The 20,418-nt window shown below is 49.9% G+C and overlaps 1 protein-coding gene across 2 annotated transcripts in view; it reads left to right on the forward strand.

Annotated features, from left to right (window-relative positions):
* MYO1C (myosin IC) overlaps positions 1 to 20,418 on the forward strand; it is a 49,381-nt gene that overhangs the window by 15,748 nt on the left and 13,215 nt on the right. For both annotated transcript variants that reach the window (XR_014024579.1, XM_081313488.1), the window contains exons 11-28: positions 4,570 to 4,655; positions 5,028 to 5,133; positions 5,382 to 5,462; positions 5,781 to 5,872; positions 6,425 to 6,519; positions 6,619 to 6,665; positions 6,770 to 6,850; positions 6,943 to 7,048; positions 7,362 to 7,479; positions 7,780 to 7,893; positions 7,979 to 8,055; positions 8,150 to 8,218; positions 8,438 to 8,522; positions 8,975 to 9,134; positions 9,504 to 9,587; positions 18,555 to 18,648; positions 18,749 to 18,804; positions 19,781 to 19,916. Coding sequence is in view for 1 of the 2 variants with exons in the window: in XM_081313488.1 (XP_081169614.1) it covers positions 4,570 to 4,655; positions 5,028 to 5,133; positions 5,382 to 5,462; positions 5,781 to 5,872; positions 6,425 to 6,519; positions 6,619 to 6,665; positions 6,770 to 6,850; positions 6,943 to 7,048; positions 7,362 to 7,479; positions 7,780 to 7,893; positions 7,979 to 8,055; positions 8,150 to 8,218; positions 8,438 to 8,522; positions 8,975 to 9,134; positions 9,504 to 9,587; positions 18,555 to 18,648; positions 18,749 to 18,804; positions 19,781 to 19,916 (1,687 nt within the window). In the remaining variant the exon portion in view is untranslated. The remainder of the gene's footprint in view (positions 1 to 4,569; positions 4,656 to 5,027; positions 5,134 to 5,381; positions 5,463 to 5,780; positions 5,873 to 6,424; positions 6,520 to 6,618; positions 6,666 to 6,769; positions 6,851 to 6,942; positions 7,049 to 7,361; positions 7,480 to 7,779; positions 7,894 to 7,978; positions 8,056 to 8,149; positions 8,219 to 8,437; positions 8,523 to 8,974; positions 9,135 to 9,503; positions 9,588 to 18,554; positions 18,649 to 18,748; positions 18,805 to 19,780; positions 19,917 to 20,418) is intronic.

Consider the following 20,418-nt stretch of genomic DNA (forward strand, 5'->3'; position numbering starts at 1 on the left):
CTCTGGGGAGAGGAGCTTGCGTTTTCCTTCTCTTCATCGGAGCGCCGCAAACTCTTAGTGGGCTGCCATTCGGTTCTCTTCCCTGGGGCTGCATCAGACAAGCCATGACTGGTATTTTGAAATGGATTCCAGCATTTATACCCTGCTGAGGCTGCCTGCGTGCAAAGCTGTAATGCGAAATGCTGGCCTCTGTTGTGTTCCTGCAGCTGAGCAACTGCCAGCTGGCCTCAGGTCCAGCCTTTCACAACTCGGCCAGGGCTTCTCCCGGCCTTCCCTCCCTCCTCCCTGCCTTTGGCTGTGACCGGCTCTCTGGGTGGTGGCCTAGGAAGATGCAGCAAAGGTGCACACACACACACACACACACACACACACACACACACACAAACCGGGCAGAAGCATTCTGGGTCCAGTTCAAGGTGCTTTCTTGGAGGGAGGGACCAGCTTCCCACAGATCTCTAGTAGGCCAGGAGACTGGGGGCGGGGCAGGGGGGAAGGCTGCTAGGCATCTACTGCTTCAAGGAACATTGTTTTATGTTGTTGTTGTTAGCTGCGAAGTCGTGTCCGACCCATCGCGACCCTATGGACAACATTCCTCCAGGCCTTCCTGTCCTCTACCATCTTCTGGAGTCCATTTAAGCTCACGCCTACTGCTTCAGTTACTCCATCCAGCCACCTCATTCTCTGTCGTCCCCTTCTATTGCCCTCGATCTTTCCCAGCATGAGGCTCTTCTCCAGTGAGTCCTTCCTTCTCATTAGGTGGCCAAAATATTTGAGTTTTAGCTTCAGGATCTGGCCTTCTAAAGAGCAGTCAGGATTGATCTCCTCTAGGACTGACCGGTTTGATTGCCTTGCAGTCCAAGGGACTCGCAGGAGTCTTCTCCAGCACCATAGTTCAAAGGCCTCAATTCTTTGGCGCTCAGCCTTTCTTATGGTCCAACTTTCACTGCCATACATTGCAACTGGCTACAGTCCCCATCTGCAGTGATCTTGGAGCCCAGGAAAATAAAATCTGTCACTACCTCCATTTCTTCCCCATCTATTTGCCAGGAATTGAGAGGGCCAGATGCCATGATCTTGGTTTTCTTAATGTTTAGTTTCAACCCAACTTTTGCACTCTCCTTCTTCACTCGCAACAAGAGACTCTTCAGTTCCTCTTCACTTTCTGCCATTAGAGTGGTATCATCTGCATATCTTAGGTTGTTGATATTTCTTCCAGCAATCTTAATTCCAACTTTTGATTCATCTAGCCCTGCCTTTCTCATGATGTGCTCTGCATATAAGTTAAATAGGCAAGGTGACAGTATACAGCCTTGCCAGACTCCTTTCCCAATTTTGAACCAATCAGTGGCTCCGTGTCCAGTTCTCACTGTTGCTTCTTGGCCCGCATATAGGTTTCTCAAGAGACAAGTAAGATGGTCTGGTACTCCCATCTCTTTAAGGACTTGCCACAGTTTGTTATGATCCACACAATCAAAGGCTTTAGCATAGTCAATGAAGCAGAAGTAGATGTTTTTCTGGAACTCTCTAGCTTTCTCCATGATCCAGCGTATGTTGGCAATTTGATCTCTAGTTCCTCTGCCTCTTCGAAATCCTGCCTGTACTTCTGGTAGTTCTCGATCCACATACTGCTGGAGTCTAGCTTGTAGGATTTTAAGCATAACTTTACTAGCATGAGAAATGAGTGCAATGGTTCGATAGTTTGAACATTCTTTGACACTGCCTTTCTTTGGAATTGGAATGTAAACTGATCTTTTCCAATCCTGTGGCCACTGTTGAGTTTTCCAAATTTGCTGGCAAATTGAGTGTAGCACTTTTACTGCATCGTCTTTTAAGATTTTGAATAGCTCAGCTGGAATACTGTCACCTCCACTAGCTTTGTTGTTGCTCAGCTTTTCTAAGGCCCACTTCACATTCTAGAATGTCTGGCTCGAGGTCAGTGACCACCTCATTGTGATTATCAGGGACGTTAAGCTCATTCTTGTATAGTTCTTCTGTGTAATTTTGCCACCTCTTCTTAATCTCTTCTGCCTCTGTTAGGTCCCTGCCATTTTGGTCCTTTATCATGCCCATTTTTGCATGGAATGTTCCCTTCATCTCTCCAATTTTCTTGAAAAGATCTCTGGTCCTCCCTATTCTATTGTTTTCTTCTATTTCTTTGCACTGTTCATTTAAGAAGGCATTCTTATCTCTTCTAGCTATTCTCTGGAATTCTGCATTCAATTGGGCATATCTATGTTTTTCTCCCTTGCCTTTCGCTTCCCTCCTTTCCTCAGCTATTTGCAAAGCTTCCTCAGACAGCCATTTTGCTTTCTTGCATTTCTTTTTCTTTGGGATGGTTTTGGTTGCTACCTGTTGTACAATGTCACGAACCTCTGTCCATAGTTCTTCAGGCACTCTGTCTATCAGATCTAATTCCTTAAATCTATTTGTCACCTCTACTGTATATTCAACAGGGATATGATTTAATTCATACCTGAGTGGCCTAGTGCTTTTCCCTACTTTCTTCAGTTTAAGCCTAAACTTTGCAAGGAGAAGCTCATGGTCTGAGCCACAGTCAGCTCCTGGTCTTGTTTTTACTGACTGTATAGAGCTTCTCCATCTTTGTCTGCAGAGCATATAGTCAATCTGATTTCTGTGTTGACCGTCTGGTGATGTCCATGTGTAGAGCCGTCTCTTGGGTTGTTGGAAAAGAGTGTTTGCTATGACCATCGTATTCTCTTGACAAAATTCTATCAGCCTGTGCCCTGCTTCATTTTGTACTCCAAGGCCAAACTTGCCTGTTATTCCGGTTATCTTTTGGCTTCCTACTTTAGCATTCCAATCCCCCATGATGATAAGGACATCATTTTTTGGTGTTAGTTCTATAAGGTGCTGTAGGGCTTCATAGAACCGGTCAATTTCATCCTCTTCAGCACTGGTGGTTGGGGCATAGACTTGGACTACTGTGATATTGAATGGTTTGCCTTGGATTCGAACTGAGATCATTCTGTCATTTTGAGGATTGTATCCCAGTATTGCTTTTCCTACTCTTTTATTGACTATGAAGGCTACTCCATTTCTTCTGAGGGATTCTTGCCCGCAGTAGTATACCTGATGGTCATCTGAATTAAATTCACCCATTCCTGTCCATTTTAGTTCGCTGATACCTAAGATGTCGATGTTCAGTCTTGTCATCTCTTGTTTGACCACGTCCAGCTTTCCTTGATTCATGGATCTTACATTCCAGGTTCCTATGGAGAAAAAATCTTTACAGCATCGGACTTTCCTTTCACCACCAGACACATCCACAGCTGAGCGTCCTTTCGGCTTTGGCCCAGTCGCTTCATTCTTTCTGGCGCTACTAGTACTAGCCCTCTGCTCTTCCCCAGTAGCATATTGGACGCCTTCCGACCTGAGGGGCTCATCTTCCAGCGTCATATCGTTTTGCCTTTTGGTACTGTCCATGGGGTTTTCATGGCAAAGATACTGGAGTGGGTTGCCATTTCCTTCTCCAGTGGATCACGTTTTGTCAGAACTCTCTGCTATGACCTGTCCGTCTTGGGTGGCCCTGCACGGCATAGCTCATAGCTTCATTGAATTACGCAAGCCCCTTCGCCACGACAAGGCAGTAATCTATGAAGGGGATTGTTTTATACCTGACGTTTTCTACCACAGACAGCTTTTGCCAGGTTTCATATATTATTTTGACTTTTTTTTGTCTTGCTTTAACTTTGCTTGGTTATGGTCATCTGATAGTTTTATCATTCTTTCCATCTTGCTAACTGGGAGTCTTAACTGTTGTTAATTACTGGGAGAAATCTGTCCAAAAAAGCCAGTTCCCATCTGACTCGGTTGGATTAAGTCAAGCGTCCCCAACCCCCGGTCCATGGACTGTCACCGGTCTGTAGCATGCCAGAAAACGGTCTGCGCAAATAAGTGAAGCCCCCTCCGTGGGATGCAGGCAACATGTGAAAGCACGCCCCCTCCGGTCCGCGGAAAAACCTCTCCATGGAACCGATCCCTGGTGCCCAAAGGTTGAGGGCCACTAGATTATGTCCTCTGGCAGGACCTGCAGCCCCTGTGCAGCTCTTGGGCTAATGGCAACCGCAGCAGCCTCTGCTGGGCAACTGTGGTCATCTCTGGGGACAGCGTGGAGCCGGCAAGGGTCTCTGGGGCTTGGCGGGATCCTCTGCTGCTGGCCAGGGCAGCCTCCGTTTGAAAAAGGCACTTGGGCTGCCTTTGCCTCTTAGGAAGGCCCGTTCAGTGGAATCGGAGAGTTGCCGCCTTGCTTTGGGCTGCTGGCGTCGCTGGCACAAACCTGGCACTCGGGAGCTGTTGTGACTTCCCCTGTAATGAGTCGTAGGGTCCGTCAAGCCAGGCGCTGCTCCTGTCCCACTGGAGGGGAAGCGATGGCCTTGGGGCCCTGGTTGGTGTGTGTGTGGGGGTGCCTGCTGGCGTGATTGGGCTGTTGCTGCCTGGGGGGGGGAGGACTCCTTTCGCAGACCAGACGTGAGAAGGGAGGTCTCCAGAAGGGAGAGCTCGGGGTTCCTGCCTCCCCCCCCCATCTTTGTTCTCTGCCCTCTTTCACAGGAGACGGAGAGTATGGGGTGGAGGAAGAGCTCGACTGTGCTGGGACTGCTGGATATTTACGGCTTTGAGGTTTTCCAGCACAACAGGTGTGTTTCCAGGCGCCTTCAGCTTTTCCCTTAGCTGGGAACCCTTTGGCAGCCAGGTTGGCAGCCTGCCCAAGGCTTTGCCCAACATGCCAGGGTTGCTCTCGCCCTCTGCCCGTGCTCTGTGGTGGCGTGCAGAGTCCACAGCCCCCTGCTGTGGAGATGCACAGCTGCGCTTCTGGGAAGCCTTTCCGAGGATCTTGTGCTGCACAAGGGGGTTTGCGGGGCCAGCCCGAGGGGTGCCAGCTGCTCTGCCTGTTTGGTGTCCCCGTGTGTGTGAGGGAGAGGGCGTGGGTGACTGGGAGGCTCCACCCCACGGCCAAGTGTCGGCCGCCCTGGCTCAGCTCTCCCGGAGCACTCTCTGCTTCCTTGCAGCTTTGAGCAATTCTGCATCAATTACTGCAATGAAAAACTGCAGCAGCTCTTCATAGAGCTCACCCTGAAATCCGAGCAAGAGGAGTACGAAGCCGAGGGCATCGCGGTAAGAGCCCCCACTGGGTGGGGGAAGCAGGAGCCACTGCTGCTCTGTACTGGGCTGCTGGCAAGAGGGCTGAGCTGGGCTGCCTTCAGCCTCCCCCCCATGCTCTGGGGGACAGGGGTGGCTGGTGGCTTTTCCGGTGCTAGGAAAGGGATGGATGGGGCAGTCCAGTGGGCCGGAGCTGCGGAAATGACCTAGTAAATCACCTACTGATTCCCTGCTGAATTGGATCTCTCCTTGTGAAACGGCAGTGGGAGCCCGTTCAGTATTTCAACAACAAGATCATCTGTGACTTGGTGGAAGAAAAGTTCAAAGGCATAATTTCCATTTTGGTAAGCCCTCCTCAGAGAAGCAGAGCGTCCAAAGAGTCCTGGGTCAGCCCGGAGGAGGAGGAGGAGGAGGAGGAGGAGGAGGAGGCGGCCTGGCTCTCCCACGGCTGCCTGGGCTCCTGCTGCCTGGCCCCCAAAGGGTTAGGGTTGGGCCGCCAAGCACCAACTCTGCTTCTCAGCCTGGGCTGATGGCTGCTGGAGCTGTGGGGCATACTTGTGGGGAGTGGTCCCCACCAAGACGGGCTGCTCCTGCAGTAAAGCAACCCAGGGGAGGCGCCCCTCCCTCCTCCTCCTCACTGCTGGGCTTGGCTTCGTCTGCAGGACGAGGAGTGTCTTCGGCCCGGGGACGCCACAGATTTGACCTTTCTGGAGAAGCTGGAAGAGACCATTAAGAGCCACCCCCATTTCCTCACGTGAGTTTGCTGGAGACCCACACACACACCCAGGAGGAGGAGGAGGAGGCATAGTTTTCAGACCAGTGGACAGGAGAGACGGGTCTTTTGCAATTGGGCTTTGATTGATTTAATTATTATAGCTGCCTGTCTCGCATACTATATGGACAGCTTTCAAAATTCAAACCTAACACACACAAAATTTTTAAAAAAATAACCATAGGAGCTTGAAAAGACTAAAACAACTACAAAACCACGTGAGCCATTCCGTGGGAGAACGCAGACCATCCAGGAAGAGTTTTAGAGGCTCTGCACCAGCCCCCGTCTGACCCCCCCAGGCCAGATGGCCACGCTGGGGTCTCCTCCTTGGGTCTTCTTGCAAACGTGGGCACCTCAGGGGAGGAGGGGGGCTTGCTGTGGGGTGGCCCTGCAGAAGGTGCTCCCCAAAGCAATAGAACTCAAAGCCTTTGGCCTGTTGACCCCCCCCCCCTTTGCCATGGGGCTTCCTTCTCCCTCCCCACGTCCTTGGCTGAGCGGCTGCGAGGCTGACCCTCCTCCGTGCTTCCTCCACAGCCACAAGCTGGCCGATGCCAAGACCCGGAAGTCGTTGGGGCGGGAAGAGTTCCGCCTGCTGCACTACGCCGGAGACGTCACCTACAGCGTAGCAGGTCAGCCCTCCTGCAGCGCCACGGGGCTGCCCCCCCTTCCCGGTTCCTGCCCAGGGAGTCCTGCTGCTCACCTTATGGCCGCCTGGCTTTCTTCCCCAGGTTTCCTGGATAAGAACAATGACCTGCTCTTCAGGAACCTTAAGGAGGTGAGCCTGGGGAGGTGCTCTGGCCGAATGTGGCCCCCATCCCGCAAACACCCCCCACACACGAAAGATGCCATCTCCCGTGATTTTGTTTGCTGCCCTTGCAGGCGATGTGCGACTCGGAGAACCCCATCCTCACCCAGTGCTTTGACAGGACAGAGCTGACCGACAAGAAGAGACCGGAGACGGTAAGGCCTGGCAGAGGGGCTCCGCGTCCCCCCGCTTCCCCACGTGGGGGCCCCTGACCACCCCATCTTCTCTGGCCCGTCTCGCTGTGCAGGCGGTGACCCAGTTTAAGAACAGCCTCTCAAAGCTGATGGAGATCCTCATGTCCAAGGAGCCCTCCTACGTCCGCTGCATCAAGCCGAATCACTCCAAGCAGGCCGGTAGGTGTGGGGGGCTCTTCCTGGTCAGCAGGGTGCCCAGCCCCTCCCTCCCTGCCCCCCCACCCGATACTCCAGGTTGGAGCCCAGGCTGAGGACGGCCTGTGGGAGGAAGGGCTGCCGCTGGCATCCCTGCCTGGTTCTCCTCTCCGTCGTGCAGAGTGGCTGCTTCCTCGGGGCCTGAAGCCTGGCTGAGGCTGGGGCTTGGCTGCCCAGCCCCTCGTCCTAAGCTGAGGGGGGAGGGGAGGGGAGGGGAATGATGTCTGTGTGCCTTGAACTGGCTCTGGACTCCAGGGATGATTCCATATTTTCCCAGGCAGTTTTGATGAAGTTTTGATTCGGCACCAAGTGAAATATTTGGGCCTGATGGAGAACCTGAGAGTGCGCAGGGCTGGTTTTGCATATCGGCGGAAATACGAGGTTTTCCTGCAAAGGTATGTCACTAGGACAGGTGTCCAGGCTGTGCTTCTAGGGTGTTTAGGTAGGCAGTTTTTCGGAAAGCACAAATGGGTGGGTAGAGTCTAGTGAGGAATAGATCTTCATTGGATGCCCAGCCTCTGCCCTGGCATCTCTCCCACTCTTGCGCCCAAGGTGCAAGCCTGAGCCTCTTCCGAGGCTGGCCAGGCGAGTCCAGTGGCCAGGCAGAAGGTGGCCATCTTAGCAGCAGGCCTTTTGAAGGTGCTGTTTCCCTGCCCTGCGTCCCATGAGCCACTTGCCCTCTCCTCTCTGACCAGGTACAAATCTCTGTGTCCTGAAACGTGGCCCACCTGGGATGGGAGGCCTCAGGATGGAGTGGCTGCCCTCCTGAAACACCTGGGCTTCAAGCAGGAAGAGTACAAGCTGGGCAGGTAACGGTTTGACAACGGGAGTTGCTGGCTGTCTGCGGAAGCAAAAGGGGGCTCTTCTCTCTTTCATAGATGCATTTATTTCCAGGACAAAAATATTTATTCGTTTCCCCAAGACCCTGTTTGCGACAGAAGAAGCCCTGGAAGTCCGCAAGCAAAGCATCGGTAGGTCTGTTGGGCATTTTTAAGTAAGTCAGGTTGACCTGACCTCGCTGTTTGCCCGGCTTAACCCCCATCTTTCCCCCCTCCCCGATTTAAGCCACAAAAATCCAAGCGGCTTGGCGAGGCTTCTATCGGCGAAAGAAATACCTTCAGATGAAGCATTCAGGTAGGAAGGCAGCCCTTCAAATGAATTGTGGGATGCGGTGCCACTGGGTGTCATGCCCAGCTTTGCCTTGGAAGGGGCAGCCGGGCTGGACTTTGTGAGTTCTCCCCACGGATGGGCCTCGGGGGGGCTGCTTTGAGACCGATGGGGAGAGGAATTGGAAACAGGTGCAGGATGGCTCGGGGCCTAGCCCTTGGGGTTTGTTCCTGTTCCTTCATGCAGCGGTCACTATCCAGGCCTGGTGGCGTGGCACTCTGGGACGCCGGAAGGCTGCCAAGAAGAAGTGGGCGGTGGAGACAATCCGGCGGTGTGTAAAAAGTCATGGTTTTCCTGCAGGGGTGGGCCCTCTTTCAGGTCCCAGAGGCCCTGCCCACTTGAGGGAAGGGTTTGGGGGATGCAGAATCCTGGAAAGGGGGTCTTGAGTGATTTTTATAGCCTATAAACTTAATTTTATTATTTTCACATTCTGAACCGCCCATTTCCCTCCAAGAGGAACTCTGGGTGGGAGAGGGACTCCCTCCCACTGCTGACCCACTGGGGCTGTTGCCGGGCAACGAGGTGGAAGAAGCAGCGGAGCTCTTAATGCACTTGGCACCTGGCTGGGCTCCTCCTGCCTCCTCCCAGAGACCCGCCTGTGCCGCATTCGCTCTGCCCGAGGCCCCTTGGGGGGAGGCCACTGGTCCCCTGGATTGGGAAGCCGGGGTTCCTGGAGTGGGGGGAGAGGGCAGCAGCTTTCTTGAGCAAGGCTAACCTCAACAGGTTCATCAAAGGCTTCATTTACCGAAATTGCTCCCGCTGCCCCGAGAACGAATACTTCCTGGACTACATCCGTTACTCTTTCCTGATGAACCTGAAGCGCAACCTGCCAAGGACTGTCCTGGATAAGTCCTGGCCAGTGCCGCCACCCTCCCTGCGAGAGGTAGGTGCCCAGCTGCCTGAAGGGGTGGGGGGGGGAAGAAGGCCTCGCAGCCTTGTGGAGGGTTACCCCAAAAGTTGCTGGGTCAGAATGATGGTGGCTTAAGGAGCTTTTTCCCATGAGTGAACAAGCAAACCATGATAAATTGCATTTAATGTACGGACTGCAGCAGCAACAGCACTGCGGTAACTTTGGCAGTCCGTGCCACATGGTGTCTTGCTCACTCGCAGCCTGCAGACCTCAAGCTACCGGTCCTCTGTGTCGGTATGCGCACTCCAGGTAGAGCCTTTCTGGCAAAGCGAGCCCCTCCCTGTTCTCTCCCCGGCCGTGGTCCCTCGATGGTCCTCCCTTAACTGCCCGCTTCTTCTTCAGGCCTCCCAGCTATTGAGGGAACTCTGTATGCAGAACATGGTCTGGAGCTACTGCAAACGGATCAGCCCTGAATGGAAGGTGCAGGTGCGTGGCCACGAGGCCTTCCCCCAGGATCAGGCTGGGCGGAGGATGGTACATCATTCTGACTGGCAGTTTTGTGGGTAGAGGGTCAGCTGTGTACTGAGTTTCATGGATGATTACTGCAACTCTTGAAATCCAGAGCACACACTGATGAAAGCCAAGGGTATCCCCTGAAGGAACCCAGCATTGCGGCCTGTCAGGAATCTCTGAAGAGTAACAGAATGATAGAGTGGGGAGCAACCTTGGAGGTCATCTAGTCCAACCCCCTGCCCAAGAGGGAGACCCTAGACCAGAGGTAGGCAACCTTGGCTCTTTTATGACTTGTGGACTTCAACTCCCAGAATTCCTGAGCCAGCCATGCTGAGGAGAAATGAAGAGGTTTCCATGCTGAGCCATGCTGGCTCAGGAATTCTGGGAGTTGAAGTCCACAAGTCATAAAAGAGCCAAGGTTGCCTACCCCTGCCCTAGACCATTCTGGACAAATGGCTGTCCAGTCCATCTCTTCTTAAAAATCTCCAAATATGGAGCATCACAATTTCTGGAGGGAAGTCGTTCCCCTGATTGATTCTTCTCACTGTCAGGAAATTCCTTCTTAGTTCCAGGTTAGTTCTCTCCTTGCTCTCAGGTACTTTGGAGAATAGGTTGACCCCTCCTCTTCTTTGTGGTAGCCCCTGAGATATTGGAAGACTGCTATTATGTCACCCCTTGTTCTTCTCTTCTTTAGACTAGACCAGGGCTTTTCAACCAGTGGTACGGGTACCACCTGTGGTACATTGGCACCTGGCAGGTGGTACGTGGCCATCCTAGAAAAGTGGTAGCAGGGGAAGAATGAGCTGAACCGATGGCAGCACCGCACAAGCCTGAGCGAGAGACGGATGGAGCTGCAGGGCTGTCAGGGCTCAGCAGAAGAGCCAGGATCAGCGCCAGGCTCCAGAAGAAGCACCAATCAGCTGGAATGTTGCAGCATCTCCAGGGTCTTGTGATTTACATTCAGATGCTTGGCAACTGATTCATATTTATGACGGTCACAGTGTCCCAGGGTCATGTGAAGTGACCAAAACCTGCTGCAACCACCCAGCAGAGGGAGGCGGGATAAAAACCAAACACCTCCCACCCCACCCCCACTGCCAATCCTCAACAGAAATGGTCACAACAATGAAAACCTCGGACAGGAGGAAGAGCGCCGCCAGGCGGGTAGGCAGGTGTCTTGCTCGGCTGTGGCTTGGGGGGCACTTTTTTCAGTGCCATTGTAACTTCGAACAGTCACTAAGAGAACTGTTGTAAGTTGAGGACTACCTGTACTTCATCACTTTTTGCCTTTTTCTTTTTGGTCATCAAGTTTTTGACACCTTGCTAGGCGACTGGTGGTACTTGGATGTTGCCATATCCCAGGGGTGTCAAACTCAATTTCATTGAGGGCCGCATCAGCATTGCGGTTGCCCTCGGGGCCGGGTGGGTATGGCCTGGGTGGGCGTGGCCTACTGGGTGGGCGTGGCCAGAGTGCATATGTCCTACTGGGTGGGCGTGGCCAGCTCTACATCGTTGGCATCAAGGGTGCCTATGGGGGCCTGGGCAGGAGTGGGACAGATCTGAGGGTCTCTGGCAGAAGGAGGGTCTCTGGGCCAGGGCCAAGGCAGAGGGGGCCGTTCCCTCACTGTTTCCAGGATGGCTTCGTGGGCCACATGAAACCACTTCGCGGGCTGGATACAGCCCCCGGGCCTTGTGTTTGACATGTCTGCCATATCCTAAAGTGGTACAATGGGTGAAAAGGTTGAAAAGCCCTGGACTAGACCTACCCAATTCCAGCAACCGTCCTTCATATGTTTTAGCCTCCAGCCCCCTAATCGTGTTTGTTGCTCTTCTAAGTCTCTCAATATCTTTTTGATTCATGGTAATCAAAATTGGATGCAGTATTCCAAGTGTGGTCTTACTAAAGCAGTATCTAGAGGTACTAATATTTCATGTGGTCTTGATAATATTCCTCTATTGATGCAACCTCGGACTGCATTGGCTGTTTTGACAGCTGTAGCACACTGTTGGCGCACACTCGTCCACTAGAGACTTAGATCCCTCTTTCAGTTACTGCTGTTGAGTCAGGTGCCACCTATTCTATGCCTGGGCATTTGGTTTTCCTTGTCTAAGTGTAAAACACTGAATTGCATTTTGTTGGATAGGAACCAATGTTTAAGTCAGCCTAGATCCTTCTGAATCGTGAGCCTATCTTCTAATCTAGCTTGGTGTCAGATTTGACGAGTTCCTCTTCTATCCCCTCACCTAAATTGTTTAAGAAGACGTTGGAGTATTGGGCCCAAGACACAACTTTGGGCTATCCCACTGCATACGCTTCTGCATGTAGATGTAGTTCTATTGAGGGTGATTGGTCAGCCAGTTACAAAACCATCTGGTGGTGATGCTGCTTGCCCACATTCTTCTATCTTACCAAGGAGTAAATTGTGGTCCACTTCGTCAGATGCCTTACTGAAGTCCACCGTATTTCACTGGTCCACTAATTTAGTCACTTTCTCAAAAAATGCAATAAGGTTTGTCTGGCTTTATCTGTTTTTGATGAACCCACGTTGACTTCTAGTAATAGCTTTGCTTGCTTTTAGGGGTTTGCAGATCTGTTTTTTTATTATCTTTTCCAGGATCCTTTTAGGTATTGATGTCACGTTGATTGGTCTGTAGTTCCCTGGATCCATTTCCCCCCTGTTTTTGAAGATGAGAATCACATCAGATCTTTTCCAATCCTCTGGTAGTTCCCCATGCTCCAGGATCTTTGAAAGATGTTATTTAGTGGTTCCAAACTCACCTCTGCCAGCTCTTTAGGGCTCTGGGGTGTGATCCATCTGGTCCTGGTGATTTGAACTTGTTTAGAATGGATAGATGTTTTCTTACCATTTTCTTGCTTATTCTGACTTGTATTCCCAGCCTATCATGGTACTGCTTTTGGAAGGTTGGACTATTTTTGCCTTTTATGTGAAGACAGATGAAGAGAATGAATTAAGCAGTTCTACTTTCCCCCCACTACCTGATACCTCCTTGCCATCTTCTCCCATTAGTGGACGATTGTTTCCTTAATCCTTTTTATTGTTTTTTTACATGTTGAAACTTTTTTATTATTATTATTTTGACAGTTGTTGCAAGTTTATTCTGAGCCTTAGATTTCCTGACTTCATCTTTGCAGATTCAGGTTATATGCTGATACTCTGCCTTAGTTATGTGTCAGTTGTTCCATTTTTTATATATATCTTTTTGGTTTTTCCATTTATCAGAGAATTCTTTGTGCAGCCATGCGGGTTTTGTCTGGGAACTCTTGTTTTTCTTTTTCAGTGGCATTGTGTTGAACTGGACTATTATAATCTCATTTTTCAGAATTACCCAAGCTTTTCCCAACTGGTTCTTTTTGTCATGGGTCTGATTAATGAGACAGTTCAAAGAACACTTCATGATTGTTTATTCTAAAAAAGTCTATAATAATGAGAACGGAGCATTGGCACTCATGGATGGATGCCAGAATCTGAATTCTCCTCCCCTTTACGCATCATATCATACAGAATTTCCCTCCCATAATTACACGTCATGAATCACAGTCACCAATTAGTTTAACATACAAAGTTTCACTTCCCTTCTGAAGTGCAATATCCCTTATCTTCTCAAAACAGCCAGGTTGAATTCCTCCCACGCTTTAGTGATTCAAGGCCAAACAGTTAAAGCAAAAGGCTGCCTCTTATTTTGTCAGATCCTGTAATGTAAACAAAACACAAGTTAGGAGCTGGCTTTTGGTTTGTTGTGGTGCTTCTCATAAAACCTTTTGATAAGTCGCTTTCACATCGCTAGATTTCACCCAAATGGCTTCAGACAATGGGTATCCCTTCCATTGTACTAGGTACTGCAATTTTCCCTTAAATATTCTAGAGTCAAGAATACATTTCACTTCATAGTGTGTCTGACCCACTACTACGAGGGGTCTGGGTGCCTTCTTAGGGGGAGGTCTTAAAGTGGAGGCCTGAAAAGGTTTCAGTAAGCTACAATGGAAAACCGGGTGAATTTTTCCCAAAAGTCTGGGGAGTTTCAATTCTACTGTGACCAGGTTGATGATTCTCACAATGGGCAAAGGCCTCAAGAATTTTGGTCCTAATTTCTTGCTGGGTAATTTGAAGCGTAAATATTTAGTTGATAGATAAACCTTTTCCCCAACTTGGAATGTTCTTTGGGGAGCCCTCTTTTTATCAGCCTGTTTTTTATAAGTCTTAGAAGTCTTTTTAACACCATTTTCATGTTTCTCCAAACCTCTTCCCACCCCCTCACCCACTGATCAAGTGTCTGGGAAGCGGAGGGCACCCGAGGGTAGTCAGGCATTGGGCTGAACTCTTTCCCTGTGGCTACTCTGAAAGGCATGTAGCCAGTGCTGCTGTGAACAGAATTATTGTAGGCCACCTCAGCGAAAGGGAGGAGGTCGGTCCAGTGTGTCTGTTGGTAGGAAACATAGCATCTGAGATATTGCTCCACCATTTTGTTAGCGGATTCTGCAGCCCCATTGGTAGCTGGATGAAAAGCAGATGATAAGCCTTGAGATGATCCAATTAATTTAAGGAAATTCCTCCAAAATTTCACTGTGAACTGCACTCCTCTATCTGAAATTATTCGCTTAGGGGCGCCATGCAGTCAGTAGATACCGTATGTTTCAGGAACAATTTAGTCAGTTGTTGTGCAAATGGGAGTCCTTTACAGGCGATAAAATGAGCCTGCTTCGAAAACAGATCCATCACGGTCCAGTTGACAGTATTTCCTCTACTTTCGAGTAGGTCTACAGTAAAGTCCATAGCTATTTCTTCCCATGGTTGAGAAGAGTCTTCCACCGGCTGCAGTAGCCCAGGGGTTTTCCCTGGAATTCTTTTCATGGTGGCACATACGGCACAACTCCTGACATAGTTTTCTACATCTCATTTTAGCCCCGGCCACCAAAATTGCCAGCGGATGAGGTGTAGAGTTTTTAAATATCCGAAGTCTCCAGCCTGTTTTACATCATGGCTCTGTTTGAGGGCATTGAGATGGAGGGCTTCAGGTAGATACAACTCCCCCCCCCCTTGTATGCCAAACCATTCTTGCATGTTAGGGAGGTTTGATTATCTTTGAACCATTGATCGGTGAGGAGTTCTCATTTTATCTTCTTCGCTCCCAGGTCATCAGGATTAGGGGTTCTGTGAGGTGTGAGTTGTGTCGCAGGTTGTGAACTGGGGATAATTGCCTCGTAGACCTCTTCGCGTTCGCTTTTGTACTGTGGCAATCGGGATAGCGCATCAGCTAGGAAGTTTTTTCTTCCTGGTAATGTACTTTAGAGTAAAATTAAACTTAAAACAGTTAAAGTACTGTGCCCATTGCACTTGCTTTGGGAACAATTTGCGGGGAGCTTTTAGTGCCTCTAAATTTTTGTGATCTGTCCATACTTCAAAAGGCCCCTTGCTCCCTTCTAAATAGTGTCGCCAGTTTAATAGCCCCCACCTAATTGCGAAGGCCTCCTTCTCCAAGACTGTCCATCTCCTCTCGCCTTCGTGTAGGCACAAGATTGCAGGACCCCACTTTTATTCTTTTTCAGTAACACAGCTCCGACTGCTACATCGCTGACGTCTGCTTGAATTACGAAGGGCTCCCCTGGGCAGGGGTGCTTTAGAACCGGTTCAACCGCAAATATTCTTTTTAAATTCTCAAAAGCTTTCTGACAACTCATACTCCATGCTAGTGGGTGGCCAGGTCGCGGTTTCCCCCCTCTCTTGCCCGTATTGACTAGTTCTGTAAGGGGTAGAGCAAAAGAGGGAATGAATTGAAGGTAGAAGTTGACAAACCCTAGGAAGCTCTGGAGCTGTTTGCTAGTCTTTGGGAACTGCCATTCAATTATAGCTTTCACTTTGGCTGGGTCCATTTCGATGCCCTTGTTGGAAATTCTACAGCCAAGATAATCTAATCGGGTTTGGTGAAATTCACATTTCAACAATTTGACATAAAGTTTGGCATTCAATAATTAACACTTCTCTGACCAGTCTTATGTGGTCAGTCATATTCGTACTGTATATCAGAATGTCATCAAGATACACCAGAACCCCTTTGTATAAATGATCATGTAGGATCTCATTAATCAACTGCATAAATACGGCTGGGACCTCCTGCAGTCCAAATGGCATGACTTTGAATTGGTAGCTTCCCAAGGGGCAGTTGAAGGCCATTTTCCACTCATCCCCATCCTTTATTCTCACCCGGTAATATGCTTCTCTCAGGTCTAACTTAGTGAAGACACTCCCCTTCACCAGGTGGGTTAGTAAGTCTTTCAGGAGGGGAAGAGGGTATTTATTTTCCACACTCACGGCGTTAAGGTTCTTGTAGTCTACACAGAGACGAAGAGACCCTTTTTTTTTCTTTGAACAACACAGGGCTCCCACAGTAGACTTGGCCCGTTCGATGAATCCCCTCGCTAGGTTTGTATCCACATATCACTGCATCTCCTCCATTTCAAGGGGGGACATAGTATATATTATTGGTCGTGGAAGTTTGACCCCCAGCAACAGTTCAATGGAACAATCATTGGGCCGGTGAGGAGGCAAAGTATCACATTCTTTCTCGCTAAATGCCTCTGCTAGGTCCTGGTACTCACTGGGGATGAGTGGCTGGCTTGGTGGCCGTGAGGCAGCCATGTGCGCTTGCTCATTGGGTGGGCTAAAATTCCCTATAACATCTGTTGAATCAATGGGGGGATCGGGCCCTATAGGTAGTTTCACAGTTCTCATTCCTTTCTCCCACCAGATAAACGGCTTCCATTTGTCCAACCAGGCTAATCCTAAGATCACATTCCCAGTCATTTTTGGGGCCACCAGGAAGCGAATAAATTCCCAGGGCTCACCTGTTTTTAGGTGTAGGGGCTCCGTTAATTGCATGACTGAAGTCCCTCCCATCAAGGAGCCATCGGCTTGCTTGAACCTCACAGGTTTGTAGAGTAGTTTTGCTCGTATGCCCAGTTTCATGGCAAATGGCAAGCTAATGATGCATTGGAAGCATCCAGAAACAACCAGCACCTTTAAATCTACCTGTGTACCCAACTTAGGGATTATGAGCTTGGCAGGTAGTAAAAAAGGTGGGACATGTCGGCTTACCATCGGGTCATTCTCTCCTTCGTCGTCGCTGTCGAAAAAGGGTAGAACTGCGGTGGATCCAACCTGAGTTCTGGTGTCCTCCCGTGTGGGGGATGTGACCTGGGCAACAGGTTCCTGCATCATCCGGTTGGATTTCTCTCCCATTAGCCACTGTGCAGGTTTCTTTCTCACTGTTGGTCGTGGTCTGTTCTGCTGTTGAGGGTAGGGGACTGGGCATTTCGCTGCTTGATGTCTCTGCTGTCCACACCGGAAACACTTAATTGCTGGGCCTACAGGTGGCCTGGGTCTTTCAGCCATCACAGTAGCTGGAGATTCTCATGGGGGTGATTGCCATTTGGGTTGTTCTGAGCTCGGCTCGACTTCAGGTGGGAGAAGCTTCTTATAGCGGGCAAGCTGAACATCTAATCTTACCGCTGCCCGGTACCATTCTTGCAGCTGGTCAGGTAGAGCTCGGTATATGCAGACCTGAGAAAGGTGGTTGTCCAACCCTTCCCTGAAATGATGAATTATGGATTGCTCAGGCCATCTCCCTATCCGACTGGCTATTTTGCGAACTTCCTGCACATACTCCAGGGCAGGCTGGCCAGCTTGTTTTATCTTGTGGATTTGTTCTTCTGTTTTGAGGGCAATGGATGGGTCCTCAAATCTCTCTCTCAGCCCTAGGAGGAAGAGGTGGTCCTCCAATTCAGGAACTTGCTCATTATATAAATTGTTTGATCTTTCGGATGCTTCTCCCTCTAGGCTGGACGCAATCTATGGGTCCCCATCGAAGGTTGCTCTGAAGGGTGGGACCATCATTGATTGCTGGGGCCCCAACTGCTGCTGGCCCCACTGGTCCTGCTGTATGTTCAGGGGTTGCACGTTTGGGCCCTGCTGCTGCCACCCTTGCTGTTGTTGTCCTCCCACCAGCTTCTGATCTCCAGGCTTCTGCACCACTCCCAGCTGTTGCAAGGGCTCTATTAGCTGTGGCAAGCTCAGAGGTTGTTGGCCTTTCACTTGTGGGGGTTCCCCAACCTCCCATTGCTGCAGAGGCCCCAGGCTGGGGTCCTCTGTCTCTGTGGGTCTGGAGGGCCTGGCAGGGGACTCCTGGGGCTGGCAGGCTGTCTGGTCTGCAGACAGGATTTTCCACTCACCCAAATTCTCAGTGGTAGATAGTCTGGTAGCTCTCCACCATTATGCTTTTGAAGACACTGGCAGTGCAGTCTCGAGGCATCTGTAGTCTCTGCTGGAGTGGTTCCAGTCTGACGACCAGATAGGTTCACTTAGCTGCTGAGGTTTGGAGATCTGCCCAAACTCATCTTCCCACAGCAAGCCGTCTATTACTCCCTCCTCTGATGTTTCATCAGCAGCCAGGCTTCCTCTTCTCATGATGAAGATTCTTCCCTGACTCTTTGCCAGCTTCTCTCCCTTACTAGAGACAGCAGCGGGGGCTCAGGACCCCCCAGGATGTTTGAAAGAAAGTACATTCTGGCATGATGTTATGGTTCCAATTAATGAGACAGATCAAAGAACGGAGCATCGGTACTCATGGATGGATGCCAGAATCTGAATTCTCCTCCCCTTTACACATCATACCATACAGAATTTCCCTCCCATAATTACACATCATGAATTACATTCACCAATTAGTTTAACACACAAAGTTTCACTTCCCTTCTGAAGTGCACTATCCCTTATCTTCTCAAAACATCCGGGTTGATTTCCTCCCGCACTTTAGTGATTTAAAGCCAAACAGTTAAAGCAAAAGGCTGCCTCTTATATTGTCAGTGCAAAAACATGTCATTGTTTGCAGCATTGACACTTTTCTCTTTATCTAATTCCCCTGCAGCTCGAGCAGAAGGTGGTGGCCAGTGAGATATTTAAGGGGAAAAAGGACAATTACCCCCAAAGTGTTCCTAGGCTTTTCCTCAATACTCGTCTTGGTAAGTGCTGTTTAATCTGGCCAAATTTTACTTTTCTAGTAAGTCACTCCTAACTTCTTTTTTTTCCCTTTCCCTTCTTCCCTTGGGTGGGGAATTACAGGTAATGAAGAGATAAATGCCAAAATCCTTCAGGTACTGGGAAATGAGGCGCCTAAGGTGAGTATCCACCTGTTCTTTCCCTCTTGTCAACGGGGAGGGGAACAGATGTTGCAAAGCTTTGCCAGTGCAGTTTCTGCTGGGGGTTGGCCGACATCCAGGGTAACTTTTTTGGATAAGCAAGAGTGACCAAGGGTCCAGAAGAAAAATAATCCTATTAAGTTTTTATCACCTTAAAGATTTGCAAGGTATACTATTATGTAAGATATAATCCACTTTGTATTATTTTGATATCGGGTCATGTATACACGTGTGGTTGAGTTGGGAATAACCCTAGCTCTTTAGTTTACATAAATAACCAAAGACATCAAACATACCAAAGCCTCCTTCTTCCTATTTACCTCACGATAGCCCTGTGAGGTGGGTTAGCCTGAGAGTGAGTGGCCCAAAGTCATCTAGCCAGCTTCCATGCAGGACTAGAACTCACTGTCTCCTGGTTTCTAGCTTGGTGCTTTGCCCACTAGACCAAACTGCTTCAGTATTTGTAGGTAGAGGAAGAATGAAAGGATATCGAACAGTGAAATGCAGGGGAGATAAAATGCAGAAAGTGCAGGCTTGGGCTTAAGAGACAGTGGCCACTCTCAAAATGTTGGTCACTGATCACCCAGACAAAACTCCAAAGGCAGTGAAATTGCACTTTTTAATAGATTCCAAGGTAGCTCTTTATGATCTGAAGATGTCCTGTGGACCTCAAAGTAGAATTGGGCCTGCCACCTTTTGTTTTGTTTGCATATTTGTTGCTTTTCCTGATGTCAGAGTTCTCTTGGTCCTTTATACAAATGAAAGCAGTTTGGAGAGAGGCTTCGGCTTCCTGGGCCCAGATGATCTAACTATAGTTCTTTGTCTTCCTAACGTTTGACACGTGTTCGAGGTGGCCAAGATTCTTGATTATCTCGGGGCAGAAACTCTATACCTTTTGGGAAACACTGTTTTAAGGCCCCCAGGGAAAGTGTTTCATGCTCTTCCACCCTTCCAGTACGCCGTTCCTGTGATCAAGTATGACCGCAAAGGCTACAAGGCCCGTGCCCGGCAGCTGCTGCTCACCCCGGATGCGGCTGTGCTGGCCGAAGAGTCCAAAATCAAGCAGCAGATCGACTACGGCAACCTCACAGGTAGGGAAGCGACCCCTTCTGAAACAGCAAGTCTCCTCCCTTCTCGCGTCTGAACTGAGACACAGATGAGGATCTGGCCTGAACTGGGGTCAGAGAGGAGGAGGCAGCAGCAGGAGAAGGAGGAGGAAGTAGAAGGAGGCAGCAGGAGGATGCAGGAGGCAGCAGGAAGAGGAGGCAGCAGCAGGAGGAGGCAGGAGGCAGCTTCTGTCTCTCTGTTGGATCAGACTGGGGGGGAGGGGGAGAGTCCTGGAGCCTGGCACCGATGCGGAGCACAGCCTGGGAAAGAGGGGCCAGGACCTCTGCCCTGTTCCAGTTGGCTTTGGCTGTATTTCCCCCGCCCCACAGGCTTCACTGGGACAGGAGGGCTTCAGAGATCCCTCACATTGAGCCTCCATTTTACATTTGGCTGCCCAGAATTAAATTCACCAGTCCATCATAAGGCTCATTCTGGCATTCCTGGTCCTCCTAGCAAAAGAGCTGAAGGGAAAGAGCAGCTGAAAAA

Source organism: Vipera berus (assembly GCF_964194415.1).
Source record: "Vipera berus genome assembly, chromosome: 1".
Taxonomy (NCBI): Eukaryota; Metazoa; Chordata; class Lepidosauria; order Squamata; family Viperidae; genus Vipera; species Vipera berus.